The sequence below is a fragment of the Cetorhinus maximus genome, chromosome 7, assembly GCF_964194155.1.
Source record: "Cetorhinus maximus chromosome 7, sCetMax3.hap1.1, whole genome shotgun sequence".
NCBI lineage: Eukaryota > Metazoa > Chordata > Chondrichthyes > Lamniformes > Cetorhinidae > Cetorhinus > Cetorhinus maximus.
The window spans coordinates 35,133,982-35,154,510 of record NC_135885.1 but is presented as its reverse complement, the minus strand read 5'-3'; the positions used below and the strand labels follow the sequence as shown (position 1 = coordinate 35,154,510).

The 20,529-nt window shown below is 41.4% G+C and overlaps 1 protein-coding gene across 3 annotated transcripts in view; it reads left to right on the top strand.

Moving 5' to 3' along the window:
• The window catches only part of rfc3 (replication factor C (activator 1) 3), a 50,305-nt gene that overhangs the window by 11,462 nt on the left and 18,314 nt on the right, over nt 1-20,529 (top strand). For 2 of the 3 annotated variants that reach the window (XM_078545324.1, XM_078545326.1), the window contains 4 exons: nt 954-1,091; nt 10,932-10,999; nt 17,186-17,283; nt 19,326-19,507. In XM_078545324.1, the coding sequence (XP_078401450.1) occupies nt 954-1,091; nt 10,932-10,999; nt 17,186-17,283; nt 19,326-19,507 (486 nt within the window). Of the gene's footprint in view, nt 1-586; nt 710-953; nt 1,092-10,931; nt 11,000-17,185; nt 17,284-19,325; nt 19,508-20,529 lie in introns of those variants that run through there. The other variant, XM_078545325.1, reaches the window with a different exon arrangement.

Genomic DNA, 20,529 nt, shown 5'->3' with positions numbered 1-20,529 from the left:
ATCATAACCTTGCCCTATTTATCTTGTTAGTTGTAAACATCCTACCATCCCTTTTGAAAATCAAGCAACTCCCCACTTCTCTTTTTTAAAAAAATGCAAATTTCATTCACACCTTATCTGTGGAACCCTCATCCTCGCTTGTCCATCTCCAATTCAAAAGTCTGCTTTATACCTAAACTCTTGATGATTTCAACCTTGCAGTCTATCTGGCTCTAATTCAATTAAATCAGTCACATAGACAGAACCATCCATACTCACAACCATAAACCTATCTTACAATATCCCACAGTACTATTATGAAAAATATGATAGTTTTGTAATAATTGGCATTGACTTGAGTGAAACATGGGTAAGGTAATTAATTTGTTTGAACATTCAACATTAAAATGCATCTGCCCAATAGTCTATTTTCTTTGAATCTCATTCCTATCTTCCAATGTGTTGACCATCCTTGTTATTTTGGTGTAATTCTCAAGTTTGTGAGATAAAGAAAGAACTTGCATTTTATAGTATGTTTCGCAGCCTCAGGACCTCCCCAAATGTTTTGTTCGCAATGCAGGACGTTCATAATGGTGCCAAAACAGAAGTGGAAGCAAAATTGATGGCAACTTTAAAAAGGAAGTGGGCAAATATTTGAAAAAGTATAACTTGAAAGGTTTCGGGGTAAGGGCAGATGGATGGGACTAAAAATAGAGTGCTCTCAGAGCAAGTGTGATAGGATAACTTGCTTCATTCTCTGCTGAAAAAATCATTTTATTGTATTCCTAACCATCATTCATTACTGCCACCAAAAATTATGATTTTTTTGACTTGCTCTTTGTGGGACTTAATCTGCACAAATTGGCTGCCACTTTAGTTTATAACAGTGATTTCAAAAAATACTGGTCAAAATAGTACCTATATTTATCAAGTGAAACTCTGGTTGGTTATGACCTTTGCTTTGTTCGTACCAGGTTCAATGTGGTGATTTCCCTCACTTGCTGGTGTATGGACCTTCAGGCTCGGGAAAGAAGACGAGGATAATGTGTTTGCTTCGTGAGCTTTATGGTGCAGGAATAGAGAAGCTAAGGATTGAACATCAAACAATAACAGTAAGGAATTTGCTTGTGTGCTTAAATGCGTACTTCAGCAAAATGATGCTATTGAGAACCAAAACACAATTTTCATCATTACCTGGAGTTTAAGGAATTTATCCGATCAGAGACTAACTTTAGTCTCTTGTATGCTTCTTTTTCTGTATATTCTTTTTGTGTTTATTGTGTATGTATAATGTTTTTCAGTTTCACTTGTGGTGTTGAGGTATTTAACAAAAAAATACTCATCTGGAAGTTGTGAACTTTATGGAAAGTCCCTTGGGAACAATTATTTGTGCAAGTATTGTTACATGATAAAGTAACTGACTTCTATTTTTAGAAAATCAATATGGAGCACTGTACATTGATATCTATTCATCTCTCCCAGTCAGTGTGATTTTAAACTGAATCTAATAGGCAACCAATATGATACCTACTCATAAACCTAATGAGTGGTGTACTTAAAAATAATTGTTTTAAATTCTCCCAATTTGTAATTCTGCACATTATCTTCAGTGATCCCACCTGGCAGATTTCCTGATTCCTTTGGTATGCCTTTTGTCCACAACTTTCAGAATGCCTCCACCTCCCTCCAAATGGTGGAGGAATTTTAGTGTATATTTTATTATTGGGCAATTCAAGTTCAAACTGAATGCAAATGAAGTTTTGTTCCTAATAAATAGGAATGGAGCAGGAAAGTTGAAGTTCCTTTCTCATATCTCCTGACTATATCTAAGCATTATACTAGTGATTTTGAGGCTACGTGCTGATCTGTGTGCCTTTTTGGATTCCTTGCTTTTCTGTATGCCTCTATTTATAAAGCCCAGGATCCCATATTCCTTGTTAACTGTTTTCTCAACCTGCCCTGTCACTTTCAGGTCCCTCTGCTCTGGGACCCCTTTTTAGAATTGTACCTTTATATTAACTTTCCTTGTTTTTCCTACTAAAATGTACTCCTTCACACATCTCTGAAATAAATTTTAACTGCCATGTGGCTGTTCATTTCAACAGTCCCTTTGAAGTCTATGCCTATCCTCCTCACATTTCACAATACTTTCAAGTTTAGTGATGTATGCAAATTTTGAAATTGTGCCCTTAATATAGATTCAAAATAAAGCAGCAGTCCTAACACTGAACTTGCTATATACCTTCCTCCGGTCTAAAAACCAACCGTTCAGCGCCAATGTTTCCAGTTACTCAGTCAAATTTGTTAACGCTGCTGCTACTCCCTTTTATTCCATGGGCTTCAACTTTGCTAACAAGACTAGTGGTAGGCTCTTTGTGTTTGTTCCAGCTGAAAAAGGGCTATCTAGCCTAACTCCACTTTTCAGTTCTGCCTGTAGCCTTGTGGGTTACAACATTTCAAGTGCATACCCAAGTATTTTTAAATGTGACTTGGGTTTCAACCTCTGCCACCTATTCAGGCCATGAGTTCCAGACATTCCCACCCTCTGGATGAATAGGTTTCTCCTCAAATTCCTTCTAATCAAATAACAAGGAGTTGACCACAAATCCTTCTTGCAATTCTTTCTCTACCCTCACCACCCTGCCCTCTAGCCCCAAGTTATTAACCACCTCTGCTAAGGGAAATAGGTCTTTCCTATCCGCTCTAGGCCGCTCAATCTTATACACCTCAATTTGATCTCTTATCTCCTGTTCCAAGTAAACAGCCCCTTTTTATATATGATTGAATCTCCTTGGCTTCAATGGTGCTTTTTTTAATTAAATGTTCTATAGCCCAGAACTTTATTCGCTTAAGGGGTTTTGGTGCTGCTTTTTGTGATTGGCATCTATAATCCATAGAATGTTCTGATTTTTGTGCTACTGAGGCAGTGGAAAGTAAACAATTTGTAGAATGATGAGTGAATGCTTTTTGGGAGAGAGATCTATTATTTTGCTAGGAGACAAGAATGCATTAAGCTTGACCTCTGTGGGAAGTTGAACTTGCTTACAGTTATAGTGAAATTAGAAATCATGTACAGTTTTTTTTTGGTGTGAAAATTGAGGCAGCCCTGTATTTCTAAAACATTGTGTTGAGAGTTATGTACCACATGTCCACCACACAAATCTATTTTCAACTGTTATTTTAAGAAATATTCATGTTCTAAAATCATCTGGGGTCATGGACGTTTTCATGCACTTGGATTTTATTTTTAAATCAGGCAAAACTTGAGTGTCTGTAAAATATTTTAATTTCAGGACTGCATAATCAATCCTCTTATTTTAAGAGGTGGGGAGCTAAACCATCTAGTATCTTTATCATCTGCAGTTCATATACATACCTGTTGTGAAAAGGCCGAGATGTCCATTCTGTTTCCTGTCTTTAGGATACAAAAATGGATACAAGACATAACAGTATTATCTTGAATTTGGAAAAACTTATGAAACTTTTTTTTAAAAACTCTTCCAAGGAAGTGATTTGAATAGATTGGGAGATATGATAGCATAGTGGTTGTAACTGGACTATTAATCCAGCTGCCTGAACATCCAGAGACATGTGTTCAGATCCCACAATGAACAGCCAGGAGGTTGAAATTCAGTTAAATAAATCTAGAATAAAAAGCTAGTCTCGGAAATGGTGGCCATAAATAAGATCATAAGAAATAGGAGCAGACCATTCAGCCCATCAAGCCTGGACTGCCATTCAACAAGATCATGGCTGATCTGATTCTGGCCTTAACTTCACTTTCCTGCCTGCCCTCCAGGGTAGCAACTGGATTATTGTAAAAACCCATCTGGCTGAACCTTTAGGGAAGACATTTTGCTGTCCTTACCTGGTCTGATCTATAGATGGCTTCAGATCCACAGCAATGCAGTTTATTCTTAACTTCCCTCTGAAATGGCCTAGCATGCCACCATTCCGTTTCAGTTCACTGCACAGTAAACAAAACCACATGGACCACCTGTTACTAACCTAGGCACCAGACAGGACAAAGGCACACGTAGCCCAGCCGACCTTGCAAAGTTGTCCTCATTAACATCTGGGGACTTATGCCAAAGAGCTATCCCACAGACAAGCCGTAAAACAGCCTGAGATAGTCATGCTTGCTGAATTATACTCTTCAGTTAGGTCCCAGACTTCTCCATCACTCCAGGTGGTGACAGTGGTATGCACAAGTAACAGCATCATGGCAACAGGTCAAACATGGGCAAGGAAAACTCCTCCTGTTGATTAGCACTTGCCACTCTCCCTCAGCTGGTGAACCAGTGTTCCTCCATGTTGAACACCAGTTCAAAGAAGTATTAAGGGGAGCAAGGGCATAGAACTCGAGGACATTGAATTCCTCTCCACCCACCCCAGAGTATGGGGGAGTTCAATGTCCATCACCAAAAGTGGCTCAAAAGCATCACTGCTGGTAAACCTGGCTGAGCCCTGAAGGACATAACAGCCAGATTAGACCTTTTAGCAAGTGTTGAGAAAACCTACTTGACCTCTTATTTGCTAATCTACCTGTCACAAATGCATTTGCCAGTTGTATTGGCAGATGATCACTGCACTGTCCTTGCATTGAGGACACCCTCCGTCATGCTGTGTAGCACTGCCATCATGCCTAGTGGAATAGGTTTCCAACTGCATCTGGTTGCAATACAGAACTGGACATCCTAAGGTGCAGCTCACCGCCACCATCTCAAGGGTAATTGGGGGTGGGCAATAAAAATGCTGGCCTAGTCAGTGATGCCCCTGTCCCATGAATGAATAAAAAACATGCATGGTTGAGCTTCTGCAGTGTTGTTGGAGTGACACACTTCCTAGCAAGCAAAGAGCATTCAATCACACTTCTGATATGTGCTTTTTATACATTGGAAGGCTTTTGGGAGTCAGGAGGCTAGATGTCAGCTACAGAACACCTAGCATCTGACCTCATGTAGCCACAGTATTTGTGGCTGGTCCAATTAAAGTTTCTGGTCAGTGCTGAGCCCCAGGATGTTGATGATAATGCAATAAAATATCAAGGGAAGGTGGTTAGACTCGTTGGAAATTATTATTGCCTCGAGCTTATGTGACAAAAATGCTACTTGTCATTTACCAGCCCAATGTTGTGCAGATCTTGCTCCACGCAGACACAAAGCACTTCGTTATATTAGAAATTGCAAATGGATGAGCCCTGTGCTATCAATAAGCATCTCCGTTTTTAGCCTTAATGATTAACAAAAAAACAAATCTTTAACACTTATAGCCGGGGTGTTAATGGGCCCAAAGCCTTTGCTGCATCCAGCTCTTGATCATGGAAAGTGAATAAAATTTGTTGAAGACTGCCTTCTTTGGTAGGAAGAGGCTGTGACGGTTCACCCACTTGGTGCTTCTGGCTGAAGATGGTTACAACTCTTCATCCAATCAAGCAGCTTTATTTTACAATTATCTGCTGTGCTCTTCTATCAGTGAGTATGGTGTGTGTCAGCTTCACCTCTGACTTCTGAGCGGTTTGAATCGCTCCCACTCCCTGGGTTCTAGACCTTGGACTTATTTGGGGGTTGTGACAAAGTGCAGCAGACAACTGGTTTTGGTGCAAGAAAAAAACTGAGTTTATTGAAGTCACAAATGAACTTATAACATTAGGATTACACTGAGATTATACAGACTTACAAAGTACACTTAGTTAAGAATGGGGAACACACGGCATAACGAGGGAAAATCATGCTACTAATCCCCTTACCCTTGTCCCACCCCCAAAACCTAACTAAATTGAACTAGGAGAGGTCAGGGATCATGCTCACCAACCAGGGTTCCCTGACAGTTCAAAATCAAACCAGGTAAGCCGGTTGCCGTTTTGGGGTACGCTCTTTGTGTCCTCTGGGGCCTGCTGTCCCTACGTGGTCCTGGTCTGTGGAATCTGCGAAGGTTCTTCAGTTGGGTGGCGGGCGCAGTTGTGGGTGGTCGATCTTCGTGGAGGGCTGCGGTTGTGGCCTTGTCTTCGGTTGAGCCTGCCACCCCGTGCCCCTCGCCGTGATGTTGCCTGCGGGCCTGCAAACCTCCAGATCTCCTCCCTCCACTTGGCTCAGCTCCCTGCTTAAACTCTGCAAAACCGCTCACCCTGCTCACTGCCCAAAACTGGTTTCAGAACTGCTCACCTTTCTGTGTCTCCCAAAAACTGCTCACTTCAGATCTCCTGGCTCAGTTATACTGTTTTTTTGAATTTCTTATCACAATCCAAATCAAGGTTAGTTCTTTGTTTGATTTTGGTGGGCTTCCCCAGGTGATTGTTGTCTTGTTGTTTTTAATGGGCTCACATGATGTTTATCATTGTTTTTCTGCCCCCGTAACTAGTCTTGAACTGAAAGCCATTGTATGTGTGGAGTATTGATGGGTTTGCATAATTGCATTGATTGTGGTCTTCCTGCCCCCGTAGTTAGTAGCGATTATTTATGCAAGATTTTGATGGGCTTTAGTTTCGTGTTGATTGTTTTAAAGGGAAGAATGTGTATTTTGTCTCCTCTTGTTGTCTGGTTTCAGGTAAAAGTCCAAAAGTCATATACTTGTTGATGATATGAAAAATGTGGGAATTTTGAGAACCCTTCGAGTATGGGGGCGACCATGGAGCTATCACCTTCTCCAGCCCCCCTCCATTACCTGTTTAATTGTCCACTCAACCAAGGGGTATGAGTGGGTGGGAAAGTAGTTAAGGCTGACTATCATCCATGATTTTGAATGATGCAGTAGGCTTGAGGGGCTTGTATTATCATGTCCTGTTTCTTACATTCTTAGGTGATGCATCCACTGTCTCTGCAGCTACCGCTTTTATAAACCCTAGGAGCACGCCATCAGGTCTTGGTGATTTGCCACCACTTAGTTCTATTAATTTCTTTTTTATTCTTTATTTATACTGGTTTCTTCTAAGTTCCCCATTCTCATTAGGCACTTGGTTCCCCATTATATCTGGATTATTTTTGTTGTCTTCTATGAAGCCAAATACAAAGTGTGTTTAATGTCTCTGCTGTTTCCTTCCCCATTATGTTTGTTTTTGCTTATAAGGGGCCCACTTTCACTAATTTCCTAGTTACCTACCTAAAGAAACATTTACAATCTCTTATCTTCCATTTTACTAGTCTACTCTCGCTCTCCCTTTTCTTGTCAAATTTTGTGGTTCTCGTTTGCATTCTAAAATCCTCCAATCTCTTTTATTCATTCACAGGATGTGGGCTTCGCTGGCTGGGCCAGCACTTATTGCCCATCCCTAGTTGCCCTTGAGAAGGTGGTGTTGAGCTGCCGCCTTGAACTGCTGCAGCCCATATGGCGTAGGTACGCCCATAGTGCTGTTAGGAAGGGAGTTCCAGGATTTTGACCCAATGACAGTGAAGGAAAGGCAACATATTTCCAAGTCAGGATGGTGAGTGACTAGGAGGGGAACTTTCCAGGTGGTGGTATCCCCATCTATCTGCTGCCCTTGTCCTTGTAGATGGTAGTGGTTCTGGGCCTGGAAGGTGCTATCGAAGGAGCCTTGCTGAATTTCTGCAGTGCACCTTGTAGATGGTGCACACTGCTGCTACTGTGTGTTGGTGGTGGAAAGAGTGAATGGCACCACATCCACAAACAATCAAGCAGGCTGCTTTGTCCTGGATAGTATCGAGCTGCTTGTGTTATGGGAGCTGCACTCACCCAGGCCAGTGGGGAGTATTCCATCACAATCCTGACTTGTGCCTTTTGTAGATGGTGAACAGGCTTTGGGGTGTCAGGAGGCGAGTTACTCCTCGCACGATTCCTAACCTCTGACCTGCTCTTGTAGCCACAATATTTTATATGGCTAGCTCAGTTCGGTTTCTGATCAATGATAACCCCCAGGATGTTGATAGTGGGGGATCCAGTGATGGTAAAGTCACTTGAACATCAAGAGGTGATGGTTGGATTCTCTCTTGTTGGAGATGGTCATTGTCTGACACTTGTGTGGTGTGAACGTTACTTGCCACTTGTCAGCCCAAGCCTGGATTTTGTCCTGGTCTTGCTGCATTTGGACATGGACTGCTTTAGTATCTGAGGAGTCGCAAATGGTGTTGAACATTGTGCAATCACCAGCGAACATCCCCACTTCTGACCTTATGCAGGAAGGAAGGCCATTGAAAAAGCAGCTGAAGATTGTTGGGTCGAGGACACTCTCAACATCAAAGTTATTCCTTGATATTGCATCCAGTTGATGGTCTTGAGGTGGCTGAATTGTTGGATCCCAGATTGTTCTGCAACACCAGGGTGACAGGGTTGGACTCACAGGTCACAGCAATGATGCCTTTACAAGGGAAGTAAAGTGCTTCTAGACAGGCATAAAACATGTGACATTTACTGGCCACTGAGGTTTCAGCCATGCTCTCCACATTTCCCCAGGAGCCCATGCCTGGAGAGCAATATGGAAAGACGGGCAGGGCTGGACAGTGCCTGGACCTTGGTGCTGTTGCAGGTGCAGCCTCTGAGGAGGGGGAGCTCCTAAACCTCATTCACTGTTTCCATGACTCCAGTTTTTGTGAACTGCTGCCATAGTGGATTCTTTACTAAGTTATGAATTAACTCTTATTGCACATATCAGATTTGAAATAGCTTGTCCCCTACTTGGTTCCTCAACATACTAATCTAGAGAACTACCTTTTTATGCATTCCATGTACTTATCCTCCACACTACTATTGCAAATTTGGTTTGCCTAGTCTATATGAAGTTTAAAGCCTCCCACGATTACTGTATTACCCTAATACATCTACCTCTAATTTTCTGATTTTATAATCTATCCTACCCAATACTACATCTGCTGCTAAATGGGCTATAAGCAACTCCCACCAATGTTTCCTTCCCTTGCTATTTTTTTAGTTTTACCCAAACTAAACATAAGAATTAGGAGCAGGAGTAGGCCTGCTCTGATGTTCAATAAGATCGTGGCTGATCTGATTTTAACCTCAACTCTATGTAACCTCCTACCATAGATAAGCAAGGGGACAAAAGGTTATCAAAAATCTCTGCTTTAAACAGATTCTGCCTCCACCACCTTTTTGAGGAAAGGAGTTCCAAAGACTCATGACCCCTCAGAATTTTTCCCTCCACTCTGTCCTAAATGGGCGGCCCCTTATTTTTAAACACTGACTTATTAGTCTGGAAAGTGGCTGGAGCATTTTTTAGTCCAAATGACAAATGGTAAAGCCCTTTTGGCGTGACAAGAGCCAGTATCTACTTAGCTCGCAATATTAAAGGTACTTGACAGTGTCCTCTCAACAAATCCACCTCAGTAAGGAACATGGCACTGCCAACCATATCAATACAATCTTATGGAGGGATTGGGTAGGAAACCACTTTTGTTATGGAAAGGTATCAACCTTTCTATAGTCTATGCAGAATCTGGTTGATCCATCAGGTTTAGGCACTTACACCACTGGAGAGCACCGAGTGCTTTGACTAGGCTCAATTAGTTGATTTTCTAACACGTACCGAATTTCTGCTGTCACTTAACGCACTGTGGAACGTTTAACAAACATCGTCCAATCATGGAATCACATCTAATGCTGGACACTTTTGAGTTTTGCAAGCATGGGCTGGCTGGGTACAGTCTGTGCCTTGCTCATTGTAAACAGCGGCTGGGACGTGTTGTTTGATATGATTCTCTAGTCTTTGGAATATACAACCTACGTACCTAGTATCACACTGGCTCTGAGATTAATATACCACATTACTCATTTGTGTGATAGGCAGAACGTCTTTTTGGCTGTACGGCAGCATCCTGTTAGCGATGAATACCACTTGTTGCTACTGCATAGTAGCAGTGTGAAATAGCTAGCTTCATCTGTTACTCAAATTTTTGTGATATCTTACCCTTCCAAGGTAATCTGGGGTAGACTGGGCATTTTTCAGGACAGTGATGGCCTTAGGCCCATTCATGAGTTTGCGTGATGTGCAACATAAAGCAATCTGATCGGGATGCTTTTTATACACCCTATTTCAGTATCAAGCTTGCATGGTGAGCTAAATGGCTCGACCCTATTCGCAAGGTTGCTGACAAGACCAATCTTATTGCATGTAGAACTGTAAGAATCCAAACTCGTATATTGACCAGTGAAGGTAGACTTGTGGTAGAGAACCTTCTGGCAGATTTCTCAACTAGTACATCAAGGAAGGGGAGTTTATTTGACTGCTCCATTTCAAAGGTGAATTTGAATGCATTAAGACATGTAAGGAAATTATTGCATGCAGCTGTGAATTTAAATATAGCAAATGTACCATCCTCATATCACTATCACTGGTGCATTCTCCATGGCAACACCTCTACCAATCAGAGTCCACTTGCCAACCAATCGGCACTCCTTGCATACAACATAAATTGTTGTTTTTCCCCTTATCTTGGTATTCTTGCAAAGCGTCCCAACGAGTATAAGACAAAAAGCTTCAAAGTGTCTCTTTTTCAGCAATGCTCAAGCAATACTAAGAAACAGCTATTTGCATACTCCATTTGCCAGATCTTTGCTCACTTGCTTCACCTGTCTCTATCCTTTTGTAGCCTCTTGATGCCCTCTTCACAACTTGCTTTCCTACCTATCTTTGTCAACTGATTCCACGTCTTGACTTTCTGAACTAAGACCCTTTCTCACTGCTTTCTTTAATCCCATCCTTTTATTATCATGGCTACCCCTCCTCCTTTTTTCATTTTGCCTTTCTCATCAAAAAGTGAAGGATCCTTTCATGGACTCCAATGGTTCAAGAAGGTGGTTGACCACCACTGCAAGAGCAATTAAGGATGGGCAATGAAAGCTGCCCCTGCCAGCAAAATTAGCACCCCATAAACAAATTAAAAACTTGGTTAAATTAACAGTTGTAGTATTGAAGCCCTAACAAATTAAACTCTGTGCAAAACTATTAATGTTTAGATTCGCTACTTTATTCTGTATCTTTACAGACACCATCCAAAAAGAAACTGGAAATAAGCACAATAGCAAGTAACTATCATCTTGAAGTTAATGCAAGGTAAGTGCTCACAAAGGATGAGAATTTTGTTCAATAATCTTCAATTTTGAGTGTTAATCTAAAAAGGTGGAGCAGTATTGGCGATTGGAACGCACATTTTTCTTGATTTCAAATGTCAATTGATATATTGTTTCCTGTGCACTCTGGCCATGTGGGGCCAATTTTCCAAGTTACCTGAAATGTACCAGTGAAAAGGATAGAGGCTTCTGCTTTTATGCTCCTCTGATTTTGAGTGTCTCCAGGATGTGCGTGGCATACACCTGCCTCTCAGTGGCGTCTATGTAAATGATGCTCGAGTGACATTGGAATGTTTCCTTTGTCACCACTTAGGATCATATGCTGCAACAAGCACAGAAATTTGACTTTTGAGGTTGTGCCCTGGCATTCAAATCAGAAAATCTGAGAAAAGGTTAACCTCCAAACAACTATTCCTGTGCAAGGAAAGGCTAATGATCTGCATCTGAAAATGTTAATGGATTTGGGCAAATTTTGTTTTGGGTGCATTCCACCCAACTTATACTCTAGCAGAGAGGGAAAGGGGGGGGGAAAAAAAACTAAATATCAAGTTTTTCTTTGAACATCATGCTATGGAAGTATGACATTTCCAATATCCCCATGCACTATCTTTAGAATCCGACTCATTTATTACTTGTTATTTATTGCTGCAGCAACTGTATTTTTTTTTAAATGGCTTACTCTTGCACTTTTATTGGTGATTGTGAAGAAACATAACATTTATACAAAAACAAAATACTGCAGGTGCTGATAACCTGAAATAAAAACAAAAGTTGCTGCAAATACTCAGCTGGTCTGGCAGTTTAGATGGATGGCTATCAACCTGAAGTATTAACTCTTTCTTTTGCCAAATGCTGCCAAATCTGAGTTACCCGCATTTTATGTTAGAGACATTTGTCAGTCTTTTGGTCTAGATTTGAATCAAGAGTCTGGTAGGTGAAAAGGCACTGAAGGGTACAATATTTCACTTTGCACCTCTAGAATATTATTAGAAAGCAATTTGGCACTGCCTTTGTCTTTGGTCGTCATGGTGCACGATGTTGGTGCTTGGGAAAGGAATGCTTTTTGCTTTTAGTGCTCAGTGTGAATATCCCAGTTCAGATATAACAGTGCTAGATGCAAAGTATAAGTGTAGAATGGCATCATCATTGTTGCGGAATCAGAATTGTTAGAGCATGTGATAGGCTGAAAATTTTCCTCTTTGATATCCCACTTTACCGAGGGGTGTCTGTGCAACCTGCCATTATGGTTGGCTTTGTGAAATGCGGAACATTGTAATAATCATTGGTAGCAGCATTCCAGTGGTATGCCATCTAATAAACATAACTCTGCCTCCCTTCTACCTCCCATTTCCTAGGAACTGCACAACCAGTTGTACTTGTATGATTTTTTTTTTATTTCCCACACCAACCATCCTCAAGACCCATCTGAATAACTTGCATTAATGTTAAATAACGGTTTTGTCTGGGATAAATAGTACAAGGAAATGGGTAAAATTTTCTGACAATCGTTTGGTAGTTCAGAACTTGAATATTACTGAAAAGAGAGACGTGTTGCTGAAGCTTTTCGTCTCTAGGCTCCCCATGATTCTGGTTAATTTTTTAAAAAGACGAGGCTTGAGCATATCCCTCTTGTTTGCAGTGAACAGGCTGCTGGGTACGTATGTCATTTCTAGCGAGACTAAATGAGCCATGTTAGGAGCTTGACTGATTGATTAACTTAAAATGGTTGTTAAATGTTGCTATTAAGTGCTGCCCAATCTCAGAATCACATCCAACAGGAGACTTTTAATTTGTTTTGCAAGTATGGGCTGATTGAGTATAGCCTATGCTGTACCTATTACGAGCAGCCAAAAGAACATATGATTCAATTAACCAATTATTGGGACGTATGGCCTACATACTTGACATTGTATGGAACCGAAATTCATACAGGACATTGTTCAATTGTGTGGTAAGTAGGCAGTACATCATCTTTTTGGACTGACAACAGCATCCTGTTCATGGAAAATGCCACTCGTGTCACCACTGCATAGTAGTAGCTTGCTTAACATGTTGTTCAAATTTTTGAGATACTTTGCCTTTCCAGGGTAATTTTAAGTAGCCCTGCCTCTTTAGGTCTGAAAGTGGTGACCTTTGGACCATTTTACGAGTTTGCGCAAAACACAGTGAACAATACCTAACCTGATCAGATCATTGTCTTGAAAGATAACTGTGTTTGTTTTCTGCATAGAGCTCATGAGGTGAGTAAATGGCAAGGGCCCTATTTACAAGATTGCTGGTAAGGTCAATCTTGTAGTGCATGGCGCTATATAAATCCCAATGTGTATATTGACTGGTGAAGCTAGGTTTGCAGTATAGTAGTGGAGAAACCATTAGCTAATTTCTCAACTAGCACATCAGGAAAGGGAGTGTGTTAGACAGCGCCATCTCAAAAGTGAATGGGAGCATAGGATGGAGTGCAATAAGTGTGTAATGAAGTCCTTACATACTGCAGATGCTAATAAAATACATTATCATCTACCTAGCAAAAATATGCATGGGCTAGGAAGTTGGGGCTCATTCCATCAAAAACACATTTCTTGTGGAAACTGACAAAAATGTTATCAAACGCTGGATCTTGGGATCCTATGACTACACCATCTATTTGGGCAAGCATGGTGTCATTAAAACTGAACCCAACTGCATGATTTGCTAAGTTCATATGTTCAATGAATACAGATGCAGAAAATGGCTGTGCATCAAGAGTGCAGTGGTATAACAATGTGGCGCAAATGTTTTTGGTTTCCTTCAGGAGCACGTTGATAAATAAACTGACAATGTGGAATGAGCGCACAGACAAGACATTGCCATCAGTATGTAGGTCACACATATAGTCTTGGTGAAGGTATCCTTCGTTGAGTATGTGGAAAACTCTCTAACAACTGTCTGTAATAATTCATTGACCAACTCATGCTGTACAGAACTGGTCATTGATAAAATAGGGTGTAATGGGCTATCAGCTTTGTGTCTTAGGCAGTCCATATCTATGTGTATGTAGTGAGTTATGATGAATCTCATCATATCTGCCGCATGGCAACTTGTTACTCTTGCATAAGTTTTTGTAGCTTGCTTTCAAGCAAGGCTTTGTGATCATGCTTGGTGGTAGATCCAATAGATATGAATTAAGAACATTGTGCATTTTGTCAACATAATAGTTCATGTTTAGAATGACTACTCTGGTTCCTTTGTCAGGATTGCAAATATGTGTTTGGATTAGCCCTGAAGCCTCAAAATGCCACTACACATTCCTGCTGCATGTGAAAATCGAATAAATATGCATGAGCTAGATCCACTAGGTTCACTTTCAAGGACTCTGCATCTACATTGGGCACTGGTTTGTGGCAGGATAGCTGAGTAGAGGAGTTCAAACTCCGAAGTATCTCTTCCTGTTTTTGAGGAATGTAGTAACACCAAAGTTGATAGTTGTATGCCTAAGGCACAAAAGTGATGGCCCATTACACCCTATTTTATCAATGACCTGGTTTTGTGCAGCATCAGTTGGCCAAATGGTTGATTTGAATTACTGCAGTCAATTCTTAGAGTTTTCCAACATACACAGTGAAGGATTCCTTTGCTAAGACTATATACAATCTCCATATTGATGGCAATGCCTTGATTGTTCATTCCAGATTGTTAGCTTATTTACGAATTTGCTGCTGAAGGAAGCCATTGACATTTGTGCCGTGTCACTATACCATGGCAATCTAGATGCACTGCCATTTTCTGAATCTTTTCATTAAATTTATAAACTTAGCAACTTGTGCAGTCAAGTTCAGTTTTAATGACGCCATGTATGCCTACCTAGATGGTGTAAGCATGGGATCCCCTTGAGGTGATGTCCCCATGCAAACATTTGTGGTGTTTTCCACAAGAAATGCGTTTTTGATGGAAGGAGCACTAACCTCCTGCCCCATGCTATTTCCAATATTTGGATGATATGCACACCTTAAATGCACTGAGATGGAGTGGTCTAACATGCTGCTTTTCCTTGATGTGTAAGTTGAGAGCTCTCTGGTTTCTCCACTACCGTCTATTGCAAGCATACCTTCACCAGTCAATGTATGGGTTGGGATTCATATGGCTCCACACTAAGATTGGCCTTACTGGCAATCTTGTAAATAGGGTCCAAGCCATTTACTCACCTTGTGCCCTATTTCTGTATAGAGCTTGCATCTTGTGGTGCTTGATTGGCACCACATCCACAAACATTCACTCCCTCCACCGCCGATGCACAGTAGCAGCAGTGCGTACCATCCACAAGATGCATTGCAGGAATTCACCAAGTCTCCTTTGACAGCACCTTCCAAACCCACAACCACTGCCATCTAGAAGGACAAAGGCAACAAATAGATGAGGGTGCCACCACCTGGAAGTTCCCCTCCAGATCACTCACCTTCCTGACTTGGAAATATGTTGCCATTTCTTCACTGTCACTGGGCCAAAATCCTGGAACTCCCTTCCTAACAGCACTGTGGGTGTACCTACACCACATGGACTACAGCGGTTCAAGATGGCAGCTCACCGCCACCACCTCGAGGGCAATTGAGGATGGGCAATAAATGTTGGCCTAGCCAGCAAAGCCCACATCTCATCTCATGAATGAATTTTTTAAAAAAAAATTAAAGCCATCTTGCACAACGATGGCTATCAGGTCTGATCATTGTTCACTATGTAGCGCACAGCTCTCAAAGGGCCAAAGGTCACCACTTTCGGACCTGAGAAATGGCCAGTCTACCTCAAATTACCCTGGAAAGGCAAGGTATCTCAAATTTGAACAACACAAGCCAATTACACGATGCTACTACTTTGTACTGGTGACGCGAGAGGTATTTTCCACTGGTACGATGCTGCTGTCAGTCCAAAAAGACATTCTGCCTACCACACAATTGAGCAATGTTGCTTATGAATTTCAGTGCATATGAGATGCCAGATACATGGGGATGTACGGCCTAACAATTGGCTGATCGAATCGAACTACCTGTTCCTCTGGCTTTTTTTCACAATAGGCAGAGTACAGACCATACTCAACCAGCTCGCTCTTGCAAAACCTAAAACAAACTGTCTACTTTTAAATGTGATTCTGTAATTGGACAATCCTGAGTGTGCTAATAGCTACACTAACCATTTTAAGATAACAAGTCGAGCTTGTAACTTGGTTATTTACGCTTTCTAGAAGCAGCATATGTTCATGCCCAGTGACTCTCTTTCTGCAAACAAAAGGAATATGTTGAAGCCTTGTGCCTTTTTGGAATTGCGCAGAAGCATGAAGAGCCTGTAGTTCCCCATTGCTTTCTCCACTGCAAAGCCTCGGTCAATCAGAGTTTATTTGCTTACCAATCAGCATGTCTTATTTCCTGTGGTATAAATTGTTGTTTGCTTGACATTTGACTTTTTTTGCTTTTGTCCTAATGATTGCAAGAGAAAAAGCTTCAGCTGCGTGCCTCTTACAGTGACATTCAAAAACTATCTGAACTAGTTTTACATGAGACCCCTAGAGATAGCAAAAGATAAATGTATTTTTGCTATCAATCTGGGCTAATTTTAAACAGCTCCAGAAAAGGCGAGTATTTTGACCCATTTTTCACATTACTTTGTTTTACTTCACAGTGACACACATGACACTGAATATTTCTACTATTATATTGGTACTTGACATAACTGATACGTGAATTGGTACTGCCTTATTATGCATTTTCAGATGTACTTTTTTCAACCAAGTATGTGTATGGCACTCTAGGAAGTTGTTTTATTCTGGTTCTCTAGTAACTAAACTGAGCCTAAGAAAATTAGAGGTGATGGTGCCTGGTTCGCCATCTGATCTCGTGTTGGTGCTCGGATTATTATGATTTGCATCAAAATTCCTGTGCTGGGAGGAGAAAAATCAGCTGGAATTCCTGTGCCTGTTTGCCATCCAGTGACACTGAATGGATGAGTGAGGGTTGGATTATCTTTGTTATAATGTATCCTTCCTATGTTTACTCATGCCCTCTGTCAAAGCTCATGAGAATAAAGGCTGCTTGGGTGGAATATTGGAGAGTATTAGATTTGCTTGGCCTTCTGCATCCTCCAACCAACCATCGTTTCCAATTTTAAAGCAGATCAGAATTCTAGAATTATATTTCTGTTACAGTGATGCTGGGAACAGTGACAGAGTGGTTATTCAAGAACTAATTAAAACAGTAGCACAGTCTCAACAACTTGAGACAAGTACACAGAGAGACTTCAAAGGTAAGCTACATTATTGAGACTGGAAAAGTAATTAATTTATGGATTCCACTAATTTAAAATATTGCATACACTTATTACAATCCTCAGGGAGATCATCAAATCAAAAGAACTGAATTTACTGAACAACCCCAATGAAAAAGTGGTCAAGATTTCACCTTTTATAACTTGTACTTCAGCAGTCGTACCAAAATAAACATAAATTAAACATGAATTAACAAAGAAATTGCGGTCAATATAAATTGCATATTAAATAGCACATACACTGAAGAGAGATCTCTCAGATGTATCAGATTAGTCCACTCAGCATATATGGCACCAGTTTCAGCCACAATGCCCTTCAAAGCTCTGATCAACTCCAGATTGAATTCCAGCTTTCCGTCACAGATTTAGCCACCGATTCCCATCAGATATCAGCTCCCTCTCAACCCAAGTTCCATGAGTATAGACTTCAACAAAATGGTGCATTTTTCCAGAGCCTCTTCAGCTCTGCTCAAGACTGTCTTGATGGTGTGGATCTGCCAGTATCGCCTTTTTTATTTAAACTGTCAGGGACAACCCTGTGCATTGTGGCCGGGTTCTAGTCAATCAATTCCTTTTAAAATAACTGAAAAGGCCACAGCAACCTTTTTTCCCTCCATTCCCACTCCCGGATCCAGCCTTCGCATTTTTTTTAAACTGCACCATAACCATCTTCCTTAGGGACCAGTTTTCACGCTACAACCGGGGTAAGGTGGGTCTGTTTCGTGCTTTTTTGAGGTTGAAGTCCTGGAAGAATTGGCTGCTGATCACTGCTCACATCTGAAACCTCACCCAGCAAAATACCCACTTGTTCCAGAATAATTTCACTGGTGTTATCAAGCCCTGAGACAGGGACTGGTACAGGTAGCTGCTGCCTCTAGCCAAGCTTCAGCTGTTTGCACCCCCTGCATGTCCCCCTGTCACCTCCAGCCGACTGGCTTACAGCAACTTCACACACAATTGGCAATAGACACCATCACACTTTTTTTGTTTTGCTGAGTAGAAAGTAACATTTCTAAAAGCTAGAATAAAATCCCCTGATTGTGGTTGATCTAACCTCTGCTAATTTGTCACAGTGAAACAGTTTCCATAAAATATGTAAAACCAAAAAAGCTGCCCAACTATTGTATATTGCCCTTTAGTGCTAAGGTATATTTGGCTTCAGAGATGCCATTATATTTTGAACCTAAGTGTCAGCCAAAACTTTGAAATTCAAGCTGGCTTGACCATACCTTGACAAAACATTTGTTCATTTTCACCATAGCCTTAGTGGGGACCATTGTCTTGCTGCTTCTCTGGCTTCAAGCCTCCCTCTGTTCACGTCTCAAATGTTATCCACCATTAGATTTTTTTTTTCTTGCTTTTCTGTTTTTACCCCCAATTTCTTCTTCAATCATTGTCTGGGATAAGGCTGTCGGTTCTTTGTTTCCAATGTCTGCACTTGGCTATCTTTCTCTAACTATAATTTACAACCCTTTGATTCCTGAATTTCTACTCTTGATCTAACCTACTTTTTTTTGTATTTCTGCCCATCCAGCTGATTTTGAGCATCCTCTGCTATACCCACATTTTCTAGAATGAAACATTCCACGCTTGTGACTGTACTAGACATTTTTTCAGTTTCGTGCTGATGCTTTTGGACTTCCAGAAGCTACTTAAGCTCATTGGTTGTGCCTCTTGTCATTGTTAATCTAACCTAGATTTTCATTCTTGGATGTAACTTTGTTTACCATTGAGTCAAGGTACTTGAATTTGTCCACTGCCCCTTGCCCTTATCTCAGTGCTTCCAATCTTGACTTTGCCATTTAGAGCCATAATGTTGGTCTTTGCCTCATTTATGCTCAATCCAAAAGACACTCTGCCTTTTGATCAGGCCTACCTTAGTCTCTAACTCTTCCTTTTATTCTGGTAAAACAGTGCAGCACATTATAATAGTTATTGTAGACTTTGGTGCTCCACATGTAGGAAAGAAGCAATGCAACTAAGCAACTAATGAAATGTTCTAATTTTAATGGTTCTGACAGTTGTGTTGCTGACAGAAGTTGACAGATTAACAAAGGATGCCCAGCATGCACTGAGGAGGACTATGGAAAAGTATATGTCTACTTGCAGATTAATTCTTTGCTGTAACTCGACATCAAAAGTTATTACTCCCATTCGTAGCCGATGTCTTGCAGTGAGAGTCTCTGCACCCAGCATTGAGGAAGTAGGTGTATTTGGTTTAATATGATGCTTAGTTTTAGCTTTTTAGTTAACAGTGAATTCTTGAATGTCATTTTTTTTCTAATTGATTGAAATGCATCCCTGGTAATGCATGCTATAATTCATTGCATACAATGATTTCAAGTTTACATTATTATCAGAGCTCAGTCTGAGCTTCTGAGTCTCTGATCTGATTTTCTTTTTAATATTTCATTCTGTCTTCTGTAATGTGAATTCTGTGGCCCCTGTCTCCTGACTGAATGAGACCAAGTATTCTTATCTGCCCTTCATGTTGGCAAGGAGAAGCGAGGCTTGTAAATTGAGACAACTAAGATACATTTATAGTACAACTGTAGTCAGTTTTAGTGAGTGATCAGAAAATGATAATGCTCATTATAAATTTGTTCTGTAATCTTCAGAGTTTTTTTGAGAGAGAGACATGGAACTGAGAGTGTTTTCACTTTCATTGCAAGATGGTAAAGAATCAACTGCTTAATTTTTGTTTCCATTGAAATCAGCAGAAACAAAAAAAAATCAGGCAGTCTATAATCAATCTCTCCCTCTCCCCCTCTCTCCCCCTTTCTCCCCCCCTCTCTCTCTGCCTCGCCCCCTCTCTCTCTCTGCCTCGCCCCCTCTCTCTCTCTCTCTGCCTCGCCCCCTCTCTCTCTCTGCCTCGCCCCCCCTCTCTCTCTCTGCCTCGCCACCTCTCTCTCTCTGCCTCGCCACCTCTCTCTCTCTGCCTCGCCCCCTCTCTCTCTCTCTGCCTCGCCCCCTCTCTCTCTCTCTGCCTCGCCCCCTCTCTCTCTCTCTGCCTCGCCCCCTCTCTCTCTCTCTGCCTCGCCCCCTCTCTCTCTCTCTGCCTCGCCCCCTCTCTCTCTCTCTGCCTCGCCCCCTCTCTCTCTCTCTGCCTCGCCCCCTCTCTCTCTCTCTGCCTCGCCCCCTCTCTCTCTCTCTGCCTCGCCCCCTCTCTCTCTCTCTGCCTCGCCCCCTCTCTCTCTCTCTGCCTCGCCCCCTCTCTCTCTCTCT